The sequence below is a fragment of the Panthera leo genome, chromosome D2 (assembly GCF_018350215.1).
Source record: "Panthera leo isolate Ple1 chromosome D2, P.leo_Ple1_pat1.1, whole genome shotgun sequence".
In the NCBI taxonomy this organism is placed as follows: domain Eukaryota; kingdom Metazoa; phylum Chordata; class Mammalia; order Carnivora; family Felidae; genus Panthera; species Panthera leo.
Window position 1 is genome coordinate 34,016,017 of NC_056689.1, and position 17,808 is coordinate 34,033,824.

A 17,808-nucleotide genomic window follows, 5' to 3' on the forward strand; every position below is an offset into this window, starting at 1 on the left:
AAGTCGGACGCTTAACCGACTGCGCCACCCAGGCGCCCCTGTTTGTTCTATTTCTGTGAAAAATGCCACTGGAATTTTGAGAGGGATTGCATTGAATCTGTAATTGGTTTGGGTAGGATGGACATTTTAACAATAATAGTTCTTTTAATCCATGAGCATGGAACACCTTTCTGTTTGTGTCTTCTGTTTATTTCATTGATGTCTTGTTTTCAATATATATATAGGTCGTTCACCTCCTTGGTTAACTTAATTACTAGGTATGTTATTCTTTTTGATGCATTTGTAAATGGGATTGTGAATTTTCCAGCTATAGACATTTAATAGTTGTAATTTTGGTTGTGAATTCATCCTTCATAATATGCTTTATTCAGGAGTATATTTAAAAAATTTCAAAAGTCTTTTTACTATCTTTTTATTGTTCTATTTCTAATTTAAATTGCATTTGCCCAAAACATGAATGACATAATATCAATTCTTGGAAATTCTCTTGTGATATAATATGCGGTCAGTTTTGTGTGCTATGTGTGCTTGAAAAGAAAGTATATTCTCAGGGAGCCTGGGTGGCTCAGTCGGTTAAGCATCCGGCTTTGACTCAGGTCAATATCTCACAGTTTGTGCATTCAACCCCCATGTCCAGTGTTGTGCTGGCAGCTCAGAGCCTGGAGTCTGCTTCAGATTCTATATCTCCGTCGCGCTGTCTCTCTCTCTCTCTCTCTCAAAAATAAACAAACATTAAAAATTTTTAAAAAAGAAAGTATATTCTCTTTTGCTTGGGTTAGGGTTTTCTTTATATCAGTTAGGTCAGTGTATAAAATATTATTATTATTTTAAGGTTTTATTTTTAAGTAATCACTACACCCGAAGTGGGGTTTGAACCCACAACCCTGAGATCAAGAGTCGTGTGCTCTACTGACTGAGCCAGCCAGTCACCCCTAAATATTATTGATCAAACTGTTTATAGCCTTACTATTTTGTTTGTCTGAATTATCAGCTTATGATGATGTATCTTGAAATCTATAGTAATTGTGGGTTTGTCAGTTTTTCTCATAATTGTCAGTTTTAGCTTTATATATTTCAAAGCAATAGAAGTAAGTGGTTATAGGTTATAAGGTTATATGTAGTAAGTGGTTATAAGGTTATGATTCTCCTGGGTCCTAAATTCTGTCAATTATTTTGTTATTTATAGTCCTTTTTTGAGAATGACTTTTGGCTGATGTTAGTCTACTGTTGACTTGTTATCTCAAGATTTTTAAAGACCATATCTTAGTATTTGGCAGTTTTTTTCATAAGTAAAAATATTCTCTTATTGTGTCTATTCCACCTCATTTTGTGTTTAGGCATTTATACCTCTAACTCATTCATTACATTGTGCTGTAGAACAGTGACTGTCAACTTTTTTAGTGTAAGGACCATCAAATAATAATAGACTTTTGTTATTATTTGATAAGGAGTGAATAAGAACAAAAGGTGAAGTGATTTTATAATGTTTTCTGTATTTATTTTCCCCCAAACTCCAGCTGTTTAATAACAAATGCTTCCCCACCCTCACCCCATCACAGCAGCAGGAAAATCACCCATCCAGTTGTGGGGGGGGAGGGGTGCACTGCAGAAAGCAGGGAACAGGGAGCAGCTGGTGAAGGGCTGGTCAGGCTCCTGCCCCCCATGTCACTGACTCTTGGGAGCATCAAGTTGGGCTGGCACAGAAGCCTTTCCTCTGCCCAGCCACCAGCAGGGAGCTCCATCTAAGGGAGGCTGGGTCTCCAGCCAGAGAGCTTGAGAGGAAGCCAGGGCCGGCAGCGGGAGCAAGGGGATGAAAAGGGAAGAGACTCTGGTCTGCCACCAAGTCTGGGTCTTCTGGCTTGCCTGTGCCAAGTCCAGCTGCCAGGGGCGGGCCTTGCCCATCAAGAGGCTGCTGCCACTCACATGGACCTGGCCTCCCTGGCCTTCCTCTGAGACCTCACAGCCTTGTTGTGGGCTTTATGCTTCTCTGCCAATTTGGTGTCCTCTTGGATTTTGTGCCTCTTGCCAAATATGATCTTGTTATAAAGGTACTTCTCCTGCTTCATCATCCTGATGGCCAGGCACTTGGCTTAATTCTCCTCCTCTTGGGCCAGCCGCTGCCTGTCCTCCAGCTTCACAGTGCGTGCCATCACTCTGGGCTTCTTCCCCTCCATCCTCTGCTCCTCCAGGGCTATCAGTCAGGCCTCTAATGTTTTAAAATAAAGTTTTGTTTTAGTCATCACAACAGCCTTAAGATACATTAAAAATCTACTGGTATCTGTAAGACACGCTTACTTCTATGTTCATCTGTTTCTGCTGTAATCCTAACATGAGAGAGAGGAAGAGCCATAGGAGCCAAAGGACCTACAGGTAGCAGATTTCTTGCCTGAACTTTGCAGGCTTGGAATCTCCTCTCCCTTATCAGATGTCAGATTTGAACAGGGGGTGAAGGCAGTGGGGAGAAAGACTATGACTAGTCATTCAGGCTTTAAAGGATTCAGAGGGTATGACTCATACTCTACCTTTCAAATAAGTGGCCTACCAAAACTTGAAGAGCATGTGGCTTGGACAGAGGTGACACTTCTCATCCGCCTTGCCCACGTGCCACTTCCTTTTCAGTTATCTGTTGGCTCTGGCAGAATCTGTTTTGTTTGAAGGCGAAGTGAAAACTGGTCGCATACTCTCCTACTCTCATCTGAAATAAAAGAATTTAGTGAGCCTGTGGTGTTGGTATCTCAATGTACATATTCTAGCAAAAAGAGGTTGGTGTGGCCCTTGAAAGGCTTTGAATGTTTTAAGTATGATTCACTGTGGTTTTTAATTTTAGTTTTGGGTGTATACATGCAGTGTCCTGTGCTATCACTGAGTTAGGAAAGGGATAGGAATAATTCATGGATGAGGCCTGTAGGATCTTTAAATCTGGGAGCACAGGGTTGGAACAGCCTGTTTTAGTGTTATCACACAGTGTACACGTGGGTGAGTGGCTGCTGTGTACTTGCTACATGAACTAGATTAAAGTTTGTCATTGTACTCTGTGTTCCTGACTCCCTCCTAAAAACCGTAACTATTCTTGTGGCCTTCACTCAGGTTTCTAGATGACTAATGGCTGAGGATCCTTGACCTTTCTCAAAATGGTAACACTGGGACCAAAGCATATTGGCTAGTCCTAGCTCTGGGATGCCACAGGATGAATCTACTTTTGCTATTTCAAAGTAAAATTTATGCCAAATGGCCAGTATATAAAAGAAAAGTTTATTTTCACACAACTCCCTGAGTCTTTTGTGATCTTCACATTATTTTTATTATTACTTTTTAATCCTATGTATATAAGATCTGAGGATGAAATGAATGGATTATAGAGGCAGTACTTCCTATTGGAGGGATACTAGAAAGGCTTGAACTGCCAGTTGCTGATGCCTGGAATTTCACTGGAGCTTGTTCCTCAGGTTAACAATTTAAACGCTTAAATGCCTGGTGAAGGGAGAATTTTTGACGCCTCAGCAGTCATTTTCACTCATCATACTTGTGGCTGAGACTAGGCTCTAAATATGGGAAAGCAGAGAGAGTTTGAGAGCCTGACCCTTACCCTACCCCCTGGCATCTCTCTCAGGCCTGGACTTTAATATTCCTTTCAAATGAGACCATATATATAGTCATAGAGAAAAAGCCTTAAAAGGTGTTTTTCATGCAATTAAAATTATTAAATGTAAACACTTAAGTCTATGCCAACCATTTTTATGACCCTGTTTTGGCATTTCTTCATTTTTAAATATGATGGACTTCTCAAACTTGGAAGTGATCTGGGCCTTTCTTGACCTCTGAGAGACACTACCTAGATGGCAAGGAAAGGAAAGCCTCAACAGGGATTAAGATGAGAGAAGGAATAGTCTTGACAGGCCGTTTTGCCTGCCAAATACTTATGTCAAGGCTAACCTGGTTGGTAATGGCAGTGATGGAGGTGCTGGGCGCAGTGGCCACAGTAGGGAAAGCCTCACTGACCAGTTGATTGTGTTTTCTTTCTTTTGTCTGTTACCTTCCCATTTTCCAAATGTTGTTTTGTGCGATTGGACATGCTTGTGGCCTAACCATCTCTCTCTCTTGAAAGGATAAGACCCAAAATGTATGCTTCTTTGGGTGTGCTCCAGGGTAATCCGACTTCCATGAAATCAAATTTTCAGGTGTTCTTCTCCATAGCACTTCAGTCTTTGGCAAACAGAATGCATTTGTGTGTGTGTGTGTGTGTGTATGTGTGTGTGTGTGATAGTATGTATAACCTAAACCTAAATGGCTGTACTTACTAAGTTCAGATTAAAAAAATTTATTTTAAATATTTATTTATTTTGTGGGGGGGGGGACAGAGAGAGAGGGAGACACAGAATTCGAAGCAAGCTCCAAGCTCTGAGCTGTCAGCACAGAGCCCGACGCGGGGCTCAAAGTCATGGACCGCGAGATTATGACCTGAGCTGTAGTCGGACACCTAACCCACTGAGACACCCAGGCACCCCAGTTCAGATTTTATCAGTGAATTTGATATAGGATTGTTCCCCCCCACACCTGACCACCCCAACATGTTTTTTTGAGGTGAGGTATAGTTTCACTTGTTGAATGTTTCAGAGAGGTTTTCAGTTAAAAAAAATTTTTTTAATGTTTATTTATTTTTGAAGGAGAGAGAGACAGAGTGTGGATGGGGGCGGGGCAGAGCGAGAGGGAGACACAGAATCCAAAGCAGGCTCCAGGCTCCGAGCTGTCAACACAGAGCCCAAGGCAAGGCTTGAACTCATGAGCTGTGAGATCAGGACCTGAGCCAAAGACGGACACCCAACCTACTGAGCCACCCAGGCACCCCATTTAGTTTTATATTATGGAGCGGTATATGTCTAAATAGGCCTATCAGACTGTCTCCCTGACATTATTTTGTTCCAGGGCACTCTCTTTTTCCCTCTGCTGAATCAATGAGCTGGGATTTGCTGGTTGATTTTTTTTTTTTTACAGAAGCAGATGGGAGATTGTTTGGTTTCAGAGTGAATGAGTTACCTGTACTTAGTGATAGTAGGCTGCCCTCTCTGGTCAAACCACACTTATGGCAAATGCATGGTATTTTTCACAGAAAGAACTGTGTGTGTGTGTGTGTGTGTGTGTGTGTGTGTGTGTGTGTGTGTGAGAGAGAGAGAGAGAGAGAGAGAGAGAGGGAGGAAGGGAGGGTAAGAGAGAGAGGGAATATTATCCCATTGGAAAAACAACTCCCAAGATGCTGTGAAGAGGATCATCTTTATAAGTAGTGCTGAGCTTCTGAGGCAGGAGCAATGTTGTCTCCACCTTCTCTATCACCACTTTCCTAATTTCCCAAGTAAAAAGGACTACTTCTACTTTTATGTCCCCTTATCCTCTGCTGGAGGTACTTCTAAATACTAATTTATATTTGTTTGTTTACATGTATGTCTCCTCCTACCAAAGTTGTAACCCCTTAAAAGCAGGGACTTAAAAATACTTTCTTTTTTTAAAAAAAATTTTTTTTAACGTTTATTTTTGAGAAGAGAGAAACAGAGCATGAGTTGGGGAAGAGAGAGAAGAAAGAGGGAGACACAGAGTCTGAAACTGGCTCCAGGCTCTGAGCTGTCAGCACAGAGCCCGACGCGGGGCTCGAACTAACGGACTGCAAGATCATGACCTGAGTTGAAGTCGGACGCTCAACCGACTGAGCCACCCAGGCACCCCTTAAAAATACTTTCTATTCCTGGGTATCTTATAGCATGTAGTAGGTCCTCAATATGTTAGATGAACAGATGGATGAAGAATTAAATTCAAGTAATTTAAGAGTGGATGCATTCTGGTAGAAGCTTTAAAAATGACTTAAGGTAATCTTTATAATTTCTGGATCTGTTTTTCTCTTATATTTCTTAAATTAAAAATTCAGCATAAACTTAAGCTTGATAAAGTGATCACTGAAATCACATGGAACTGAGTAGTTTGGGATCTTTATATATCTTAAATTGTATCAAGTTATATCATGTGTAATTCTGGAGAGAATGGATATAGTAGGTTATGAGTGAACATATTTTGGGTCCTGTGAGGCTGTCATTAGTCCATTGATCTAAAGCATAAGAATTTTCTATGCTTTAATTTTCTTTCAATTTATGTTGAAGACTCAAAGGCAGAGAGAAGTTTTAACTTGTGATACACTTGATTGATTTAAAGTATCTAAGTCAATATTATTAGGATAGAGTCAAGAAATATAATTATTTAGGAAACAGACCTTTTTCCTATTGTCATTCTCTGAAATGCTTTTTAAAAATTTTGGATTTGTGTTAAAAAGGAGATTGGGGCACCTGGGTGGCTCAGTCGGTTGAGCATCCGACTTCAGCTCAGGTCATGATCTTGTGTTTTGTGAGGTCAAGCTCTACGTGGAGTTTTGTGCTGACTGCTTTGGAGCCTGAAGCCTGCTTCCTAATTCTGTGTCTCCCTCTTTCTCGGCCCCTCCCCCACTTGCTCTCTGTCTCTCAAAAATAAAGAAACATTTTTTAAAAATTAAAAATAAAAGACTTAAAAAAAGTAGGAGATCACTTTAAGAAGTGAGGCAGCTTGAATGTTTAAAATCTCATTTTCCGCAGACGAAACAGACTTCTGTCTGTTTCTGACTACTGGTTAGTCATGGTGGGATTTGTTTGGCTTTTATGAATGCCATTAAATTTTAATGTACAGATCAGATGTCTTATTGTAGAAAAATGGTACAGTGTCTGTTTTAGACCTATCAGTTTACCACACAAGGGAACCATTAGTGGAGAATCAAATTGATTCCTGCAAAGCCTTTTGATTTCATCATCTTTTTTCTGTTTCTTTTCTCCATGATGGTTATTCCTTTCATTTATTTATTTTTCTTTTATTTTTTTCCAAATTTGAAACACTTAGGCAGTAATCGAATCCTTGCAAGTAGGCGTAGTACAACAGTTGCATTCTGTGATTCTTGTTTGTTTGCTTTAATTTCATCAGGGTTCATGTCACCTGGGAACAAAACCAAGTTTTGTGACTTTTTAAAGTTAATGATCTCTATGGGTGAAAATTCCTGACTGCCTATACTGGGTGAAAATTCATTTATTTACTCATTCAGCAAATATTTACTGAACATTTGTTATGTGTTGGGCATTCTCTGAAGACATTAATGAACAAGATAGACAAGGTTCTTAGCCTTGTTGAACTTAAAGTCTTGTGGGAAATAGAGAAAACTAAACTGAGAGGGTGTGAGCAGTCTCATGGGAGCACATAGGAGGTGTACTTGTAGATTTGGGATGGTTTCCTGATAGAAGAGTCATTTAAAGGCAGGGTCTAAGAGAGTAAGTAGTGGTTAGGGGGGAGAGAGGGGGGAGAGAGAGGTGTTTGAATTCGAGGGAATGGATATGAAATATCTTGAAGCAAGATGCCAGTGCTCTTTAACTAAATGTCTTCAATGAGTGGTTGGCTGTCCTTAAAGGTCTTTTGAAATATTTCTCTTGAATATTTTAAAGTTTTCATTGAAACATTTTTATTTATTTTAATTCCAGTGTAAACATACAGTGCTATGTTAGTTTCAGGTGTGCAATGTAATAATTCAACACTTCCATACATTACCCAGTGCTCCTCATCACAAGTGCACTCCTTAATCCCCATCACTTATTTCACCAATCCCCCAACCCACTTCCCCTCTGGTAATCATCAGTTTGTACTTAACAGTTAAGAGTCTGTTTCTTGGCTTCTCTCTCTCACTCTTTTTCCCCTTGCTCGTTAGTTTTGTTTCTTAAATTCCATAAACATTTAAAAATAAGTGTAACTAGTTTTACAGCATGTATTTTCTGCCATATTGTGTATTATATACCTGTCTTAAATGTTTCCATGTAATTTGGCTCATTTGATTTATGGAAAGCATCTGCCGTTAATCATTGGCAAAGCCAGTTCTCACTGTCTATCTAGCCAGCTGGATCAAATTTACCTTTTTCAACTTCACTTTTAAAATAGTTCTTGCTTTAGTCAATTGTCTTTTAAACATATTTAAATAATACAATTTTTAATATTTACTCAGTACTTAACATTTTGTTATTTATAACCTCTTGTCTTTTGTTAGTTGTCATTTTTTTCTGTGAGTCCAAATTTCCATCTGGTATAATTTTCCTTCTTCCTGAAGGATTTCCTTTAACATATCCTATAGTTCAGGTTTGCTGATGATGAGTTCTTTCAGCTTTTATATACCTGAAAAAATCTTTATTTCACCTTAATTTTTGAAATGTGTTTTTTTTGGGGTGTAGATTTTTAGATTGATGGTTTTTTTTTTTCTTTCAGTACTTTGCTTCACTGTCTTATGGCTTGCATTGTTTCTAGCAAGAAGTCTGTTGTTATTCTTTGTCTTTTTGTATATAAAGTGTCATTTTTCTCTGACTACTTTAAATATTTTCTTTTCAACCTTGGTTTTGAGCAATTTCCTTATGATGTGTGTAGTTCTCTTCATGCTTTTTGTGTTTGGCCTTTATTGAGCTTCTTGGACCTGCAGCTTTATAGTGTTCATTAAAAAAATTTTTTTTATGTCATCCTCTCTTCAAATACTGTTTTCTCTTTCCCCCTTTTCTCTCCTTTGGAGACTCAAATTGCACATGTATTAGGCTGCTTTGAGTTGTACCACATCTCACTGATGATCTGTTAATTTTTTCAAGTCTTTTTTTTCTGTTTAATTTTGGGTAATTTTACTTGCTATGACTTGAATTTCACTGATCTTTTTTTCATGCAATATCTTATCTGTTAGTAATTTATAAAGTCTGTTTTTGTATCTGAGACACATCTCCAGTTATTGAGTCTTGTTCTTATATCTTTTATTTATCTATTTAATGTACTCAATCTTTCCTTTAGCTTTTGAGCATATGGAATACTGTTATAATAATGGTTTTAACGTTCTTGTCTATTAATTTTGTCATGTGTCATTTCTGGGTTGTTTTTGAATGATTTCTTTTCATTGTGGGTGGTGTTTTCATGCCTATTTGTATGCCTGGTAAATTTCAGTTGGAGGACAGTGTCCTATTACTGTTGTAACAGACACAACATTATCTTCCAGTTCTGGAGGTCAGAAGTCCAAAATGGGTTAATAGAGTTGTGTTGCTTCTGAAGATTCTAGGAAATAATCCATTTCTTTGCCTTTTCCAGCTTCTGGAAGCTGCCCCAATTTTTTGGCTTATAGCCCTGCATCTCTCTTACTTCTTCTGTCATTATATCTTTCTGCTTCTGCTGTTACATCATTGTGAAATAATACCTTCAATGTGCGATAAAATAGCTGTCAACCTAGAAATCTGTACTACAGAAATAGTCTTTGAAGTAGGAGGACAAAATAGATATTTTCAAACAAACAAAAATGGATACATATTGTTATCAGCATTCTCTTAGTAGAGAAAATTCTAAAGAATGCAATTCAGACAAAGTCAGATGATTCTAGATGTAAGGCCTGAGATATAAGAGGGAATGATTAACCAAAATATGGGACAATTTGTTGGTAAATATAAACAAACTTTGACTTACATAGTATAACAATGTAATATCTAATGAGATATAAAGGTTAAGATGAAAGATAGGACATATTATACATGAAAACAACATAAACATAAAACAAAACTTGGAAACAGTAGCATAAAGGTCAGAAAGGGATGATTGGGAATTAAACATGCTAAGATCATTCTTTGGGAAGGAGGTAGAAATATTGACTCATTTTAGATTTTCACGAGACTGATGCACTGCCAACTGTGCTAAGAGGACAGCTTTTATTTTAGGTTAAAAAAAATATTTTGGGGGGGCACCTGGGTGGCTCAGTCGGTTGAGCGTCCAACTTTGGCTCAGGTCATGATCTCACGGTCTGTGAGTTCGAGCCCCGCGTCGGGCTGTGTGTCGACAGCTTGGAGCCTGGAGCCTGTTTCGGATTCTGTGTCTCCCTCTCTCTCTGACCCACCCCCGTTCATGCTCTGTCTCTGTCTCGAAAAAATAAATAAACATTAAAAAAAAAAATTAAAAAAAATTTTTTTTAACGTTTATTTTTTGAGAGACAGAGTGTGAGTGGGAAAGGGAGAGAGAGAGAGAGAGAGAGAGAGAGAGAGTCACAGATTCTGAAGCAAGCTCCAGGCTCTGAGCTGTCAGCACAGAGCCCGAGGCAGGGCTTGAACTCATTAACCGCGAGATCATGACCTGAGCCGAAGTTGGATGCTTAACCAACTGAGCCACCCAGGCGCCCCTGTTTTAGATTTTTAATGTGCCAAGTATGCATGCTAAAATATTTAAGGTGACCACAAAAAGGACAGAGTATATAACCTTTAAGGGAATAAGAAAAAGATAGAAATAGCTAGCAACCCCCCCCACCCCCGCCAACAAAAGATAAAATAAGGAAAAAAGAAAAAAAATGAATTAAAATTACAGGCCATATAGAAAATAAGTAATAAGATATGAAAATAATCCTAAGTTATCAGTAATATTAATGAATTTAAGTGGGCTGAATTACTAAGTTAAAAGTTCCTAGCTGGATAAAAAATCTGTAGCTATATGATATTTATAAAAGACATCTAAAACATAATGACAGTGGGGTGCCTGTGTGGCTCAGCTGGTTGAGTGTCCGACTCTTGATTTTGGCTCAGGTCATGATCCCAGGGTCATGGGATCGAGCCCTGAGTGGGGCTCCATGTTGGGTATGGAGCCTGCTTGTGATTCTTTCTCTCTTTCCCTCTGCCCCTGCCCCGCTTGCACTCCTTTTCTCAAAAAAAGAAAAAAAAGAAAAAAGAAATTTGTACATGAATGTTAGCATTATTCATAATTCCCAAAAGATGGAAACAACCCAGATGTCCATCAACACATGGATGGATAATCAGATTTTCAAAGCTGAATAAAATAGTATTCAGCTATGAAAAAGAGCAGACTAGTAACGCATATACTATGACCTGGGTGAACTTTGAAAACATTTATGCTAAGTGAAAGAAGCCAGACACAGAAGGTCGCATAGTACATGATTCTTTTTATATATCCAGAATAGGTAAATTCATGGAGATAGAAGGCAGATTAGGGGTTACCAGGGGATGGGGAAAGAGGGAAATGGGGAGTGATTACATAATGAGTTCAGGCTGCATTTCTGAGGTGATAAAAGTTTTGATGCAAGAGAGGGGTGGTAGTTGCTCGGCATTGTGAATATACTAAATGCCATTGAATGGTACTGTTTAGAGTGACTGATTGTATGTTATGTGACTTTCATCTTAATAAAAAACTATGTTGTGATCTAATTTTGGTCTTTCATATTGATGAAGATAAACTTAAGTTTGATTATATACCAAGTTGTTGAGACTGTGAGGAAATAGGTACTCTCATCTATTGTGTTAGGAATGTAAGTAACTTCTGTGATTGGCAATATGGCAACATTTGTCAAAATTTTAAGTGTCTGTACCTTTGACTCAGCAATTCCATTTCTGGATTGTGTCTTACAGATACATACATTTTAAAATGATATTTTTCAAGGTGATTTATTGTAGCAGGCTAATGAATTATGGACTAGTTGTATAGTTATATTAAAGAATGAGGAGGCTCTTTATGTACTTTTATTAGAACATTTCTCAGGTAAATTAGGTGGAAAAAGCAGAATGCAGAGAGTATGAATAGTATGATCCTATTTGTATAAAAAAGTAGAAGCCTGTCTTTGTTTCTAGATGCATAAATGTTTTATTTTAAAGAATACAGAGGAAACTTGTAACATTAATTGCAAGTAGATGGAATTTGAATGTCTGGGAGATAGTGGAAAGAAAGTGATTTTTCACTGTCTTTCATATATAGGACTATACATATTCTATATAACTTAAAGTTAAATTAAAGATTTAATTTAAAAGTTAAAAAGGAACAGTAAACAACCAGGCGTCTAAGAGTGATCCAAAGCCACATCAATGAGGCTCTGTTCTTCATTGATTTCATTCATTCATTCATTCATTCATTTATTCTGTATGATCAGGTTGTCTATGTTATTGAACTGTTTTAATATTAAACTATCAATAAATGGTTCGGTTATTAATGCTAGTGGCCTTTTAATTAACAACATAGTGTTAGAGGGCTCTTTTCAAACAGTCCAGTGGATTTGTCAAATCCTTTTAGCTAGATGAATGAGAATTTATGCATTACTTCATACTTTTTGTTTCCTCCTAATCCTTTGTGTTATCTGATTATTAAATTTCATTTAACACAGTGCTTTGGCATTTTAATTTACTTTCAGATATTAAATCTGAAACTGTTGTTAAGGATTTTCGTTCTTTGTGTGGTGTCTTTTAACGGCAGTGTCTATGGGGCGAGGAAGAAGGAAACAAAGGAGTTGCAGAGATATATAGCAACCTAAACTGAAAGGTCTAAAACATTTTGTCATCATTTTTTGTTGCCAGGAAATAACAAAGAACAAGGGCTTAGTGAAGTGAATGAGTGAATGTGTGAATGAATGAATGGATGGATGGATGTACCCCCTTAATTGTAGATTTTAAAAGTTAAAATCTTAAAATCCTATTGTAAATTGGTCTTGGCAATTTTCCATGCAGTAAAAAAATGTGGATATGTCCCTTCATTCTTTGCATTCCACGTGATATTCTTCTGTTTGGTTCTGCCAGTGAATTAACTCCAAGTTCCTCCCCGCAGGGTGGAGAATGCTTGTACCAAGCTTGTTCAGGCAGCCCAGATGCTTCAATCAGATCCTTACTCGGTGCCTGCTCGAGATTATCTTATCGATGGGTCAAGGGGCATCCTTTCCGGCACATCAGACCTGCTCCTCACCTTCGATGAGGCTGAGGTAGGCAATCTGAGGCCCATGCAGACCTCTTCCAGGCAAAAGTCTTAAAGATAGTCTTAAAGGTAATAATGGAGGATTGATGATTGTTGAGGATGGGAAGATGTCGAAGAGCTGCACATCTGAATTAGCATGTTTTCTACTTATTGTTCACTCATTTGACTAAAATATGAAATCTATTTTCAGGTTCGTAAAATTATTAGAGTTTGCAAAGGAATTTTGGAATATCTTACAGTGGCAGAGGTGGTGGAAACTATGGAAGATTTGGTCACTTACACAAAGAATCTTGGACCAGGTTAGTCATGTCCAGTTTTTATAATAAAGAGTTTTGAGAGATTGTCCAGTTTGATCAAGGTGAAAGGAGTACTCCCTCCTGCTTTTTGCCCAAGATTAGTCATGACACGTTGGCTTTTGAGGTATCTGTACTCTGCTGATGGAGCTGACACTGTGTTTCTACTGAGGAGATATCATTGTCTCTGAAAGCTGAATCTGCTTTCTACAAATCCTGGCCCTGCCTAATGAATTAAACTAGACATTGTAAATGTTGCTGGAGAATATAGGAAATACTTTTCTATTACTGTAATGCTTAAGGCCACCCTGAATTCTGACCCCTCCATTCCATATTATACAGCATTCCTTCACTGTCTGCCAGCTGGCCTGTAGCTCTTAATGACCTCGTATCTTGTTAATTAGCCTGCCTACTATTATGGATTCATGCCCTAGCCCGAGGCTGCATAATATAATCAGACCTGGAAGAAGAGAAGAGCTACTGTGACTAAGTCTCATTTTGAAATGATTGTTTAGTCACCTGAGAATTGAATATTCAAAATACATGAACAGATACCAGCTTTTTCTGTTATAAGCATATAACATGAACTTGAGGGTCCTTAAAGTATGATTGAGACCAATGACAGGACAACCTCAGATGTTCAACTTATCAGTAGTAAAGATCACATACCACCTCATAAGAGTCTTTTGCCTTAGGTGAAATGATTTTTAATTCACAGTGTGTTCATGAGGTTCCGATATAGTCATTCTGTAAACTTATGGCAGTTAAGACTTTCTCTGAGCCATCTTTGAAGATCACCCGGAAATGCCTTTAGAGCAGTATTCTTTAAACTTTCCCATAGCACTGGGAAAATAAAGTTTATTTCTTCAAATAAAATCTTACACGGAATCCCAACATATAAAAGACAAAAATGGAACTATTCTGAATGAGGCAGGGGCAACACCTCCTTTCCTACCCCTCTTTGGTATCCTTTGATGATCTGTGAAACTACTTAAGAAATCTTAAGAGCAGTTTGAAAACCAAAGCTTGAGAGAATCACATAGCACCTTTGAATAATAACCAAAGTAAACAAAAAGTGCTAGCAGGCCAGTTCCAAAACACCAGATGCTTTTGATTGCTGTCCTTAGTATAATTATTTTTATAATATTTCTATTTGTTTCTAATTATAAAAATAGTACATGCTTATTTTGGACAAATCGGAAAGTACAGAAAATATAAAGATGAAAACAAAACACATTATTGTAATTCTTAAGATTTTTTCAGCCATTAGATTCTCAGTACTAAGCTCGCATGAGATTTTTTTTTTTTTACTATTTTTTTTTTTTTTTTAATGTTTTTACTTTTGAGAGAGAGAGAGAGAGAGAGAGAGAGCATGAGCAGGGGAGGGGCAGAGAGAGGGAGAATCCAGAAGCAGGCTCCAGACCTTGAGCTATCAGCACAGAGCCTGATGTGGGGCTCGAACTCACTAACTGCGGGGTCATGACCTGAGCCAAAGTCATACGCTCAGCTGACTGAGCCACCCAGGTGCCTCAGCTTGCATGTCATTCTTACATACGTGCAGTGGCCAGATACATTATGTGAACCTGGTATGTGTAGTAACCAGGCAAAATATTTTTATTCATTTTTTGCAAATACATATTTGTTTTTCACAAATACGTTTTTATATTATATATACATATAATATATTATTTATGTTATAATTATACATTATATTATATATTATTTATATTATTTATAATATATATTATTTATATTATTTATAATATATATATATATAATATATTTTATATGTCAACCATGTGAAAATTATGTCATAGTTTGGATTTACATTTAACAAATTACTTTTAATGAAATGAATAAAGTTGCATTGTTACAGCTGCCCTGAAAAATTTTTATCAAAAATGCTACAGTTCAGTGACAGTATCTGTTGTTTAAATAAGCCGACAATCAGTTTGGACTTTTGTAGTCATTCGTAATGGATCTAGGCTCAGAAAGTGAATCTGGATCGTTTCATGACTCACCCTGCACAATTTATTCCTTATGCCCCAGGAATGACAAAGATGGCCAAGATGATTGATGAAAGGCAGCAGGAACTGACTCACCAGGAGCACCGAGTGATGTTGGTGAACTCCATGAACACTGTGAAAGAGTTGCTGCCAGTTCTCATTTCAGGTATTTTCTGCCTATACATTATCTTACAGGAAAAAAAAAGTCACTATATTCTAAACTCCTGAAGCTCATTTTCTTTTGCTGCTCGGTTGCATGTCCTTCAGGCTGGGTAAAAATGAGACCTGATAGATTGGGTGTTACTTGATGGCTGTAGCTGATTGGCTAAGAACCAGTATTCATCTTCTGTAATGTCCTCCTTCTCCTACTCTTTGTTTGAAGCTGCCTTTCCTGTTGCCCAGCTCTGTTCTCATAGTTCTACTAGGCTCCTTTTCTAGGAGGTAGAATGTCTAGAAACTATAGTTATGGGCATATGAATATTGACACTTTTATTTGTGTTATGAAAAAAGAATTAGCTGGAATGGATATTATAGAGTACTATATGACAAAGAAGTGAACCCAAAGTCCACAGTTTTTCCTAAAATAAATTGAACTGTACAGAGCTAGTGTACCAGATGGGACTTCTTTTCCACTGGGTAGAGCCCAGAAATGCAAACATGGTGGCTGCTGTCTCAGCTAGCAAGAGGGAGCTACACTCATTGGGTGTGTAGTATGTACCAGATACCTCATGGTTCACATAAGTTATCTTAGTCAAGTTAAGGGTTAGTTTAACTGTCAGAGGGCAGCTCTATAGTCTGTCTTTTTTTTTTGTTTGTTTTGTTTCCTATTTTCAAAATCTTGTAGGGCATGTCCTGGCACCCCCAGATCCTGCCTTCCTGCTTTGGCATTTCAGGTAGTAGCTAAAAAAGGAGAGGTGAATGTAAGAGCTCAGAAAGCCCTTATATGAACCAGAAAACAAAACATTTGTGAGTAGAGTCTTACTATCTCCATGGGAAATGTTTTTGAGGCCAGCTGTTCCATGTGATAGAAGAGTTTTGGGAGCAAGATTTCTTTCTGATCTGGGTAACTCAGTAAAGTGTTGGTTAGTCTTTGTCTTCACAATTTTAGTTATTTTATGGGAAGATATTCTCTTTCTCTAGTGCTTCAAATTATCAGTACTTTCTTGTACTTTCGGGGGTTAAAAGGTTCCTACTACATGTTGAGAGAAACTCTGAAAGCTAAACTCAGTATTTTGGGATCTTCATTAGGATTGGGTGCAGGAGCATACTCCAGTTACAGTTGTACTGACTGTTTTTGTCTTGTCCTATTGGGTGTGCATTAGATGGGGCACAGTGTTAGGGCTGTGATGATAACTGATTTAGAAGGATATTGGACATTTTGGGATTATAGGTCATCTATATATGCATGTCAGATTAGCTCCCTGATCATTTGTAGTGATGTCTTGTACCTTAAGGTTGCTGATATTGGAACTTCATTGGCAGCCTTCAGTGTTTTGTTTGTTTGTTTTGTTTTGTTTTTAATGTATTCTTTTTTTTAAGATTTTATTTTTTTAAGGTATGTCTACGCCTAATGTAAGCCTCAAACACACAACCCGAGATCAAGAGTCTCACGTTCCATCAACTGAGCCAAACTAATATATTCTTTTTAAGATCTTAGAAACCCAAAACATGTACTAAAATATGGAATATCTTGTGTGAATGTTGTCATACAGCAAGATTAAATTCTAAGCTTAGTTTCTGATCATTTATTTTTACAGCTATGAAGATTTTTGTAACAACTAAAAATTCAAAAAACCAAGGAATAGAAGAAGCTTTGAAAAATCGCAATTTTACTGTAGAAAAGATGAGTGCTGAAATTAATGAGATCATCCGTGTATTACAACTCACTTCTTGGGATGAAGATGCCTGGGCCAGCAAGGTGTGTGTTCTCAGAGGGGAAATAAGAAAACTCCTGAATTCTCCCCTCACATTTTATCTTGTAATTGTGGGTGGCGTAAGAGAACTCAGATTTTATGAAATAATTTCTACTTCACTCTTCATGGGTTTCATGGGTTACTAGCTGCTTTTGCAAATTTACTTTGCCCCAGACTAGAACAAAGAAATGGGTATGTGGGGTGAATGGCCAGTTGAAGGCTCAGATGTGTAGCTTTTTCTTTAAGCTGGACCCTCGCTGGTCTGGTGGAGGAATTCTGATGTGGTGTCTACTCCCCTGGGTGGGAACCCTCCCTTTTTATGTGGGTGGTTGTTGCTAGGTGACTAAGTAAGATACAGAATATGCCTGTGACTGAATTTTATGGAAACTTTTCCTTAACCAACCTTTGAACTAAGAAATCTACAGAGGAAACTGTTGGCATTTCTAGGTGTGTCCCTTCAGCATACCATTTTCCTTAAGGAAAGCTTAATTAAAATATTAGTTTGCACATTTGTGAAAACCTCGTTTGAGGGTCCTATTCACCCTTTATCTAGAATTTCTTCCTGGACTCCAAAAGAGTTGGTGGATTTCTTCTAGAGCCTAGTCGCGGTGGTCTTGTGTTGCTGCTACTGTGGTCTGCTTCTCCCTGTCTAGTGACTCTCTGGGAGAATAGGGGCACTTGGGTTTACGCTTTCCTGGGTAGAGCCCAAGATACAAGCAGTGGAGGAAACACACTCCAGGATCCAGTTTCCCCACGTGTGACTCAGATGGTGTTTCCAGAGCCCCCAGCAGGCTAGTAGCAAAG

The 17,808-nt window shown here is 38.0% G+C and overlaps 1 protein-coding gene across 2 annotated transcripts in view; it reads left to right on the top strand.

Annotated features, from left to right (window-relative positions):
• VCL (vinculin) overlaps nt 1-17,808 on the top strand; it is a 110,028-nt gene that overhangs the window by 51,317 nt on the left and 40,903 nt on the right. For both annotated transcript variants that reach the window (XM_042909142.1, XM_042909141.1), the window contains exons 3-6: nt 12,649-12,799; nt 12,983-13,091; nt 15,135-15,257; nt 16,849-17,009. In XM_042909142.1, the coding sequence (XP_042765076.1) occupies nt 12,649-12,799; nt 12,983-13,091; nt 15,135-15,257; nt 16,849-17,009 (544 nt within the window). The remainder of the gene's footprint in view (nt 1-12,648; nt 12,800-12,982; nt 13,092-15,134; nt 15,258-16,848; nt 17,010-17,808) is intronic.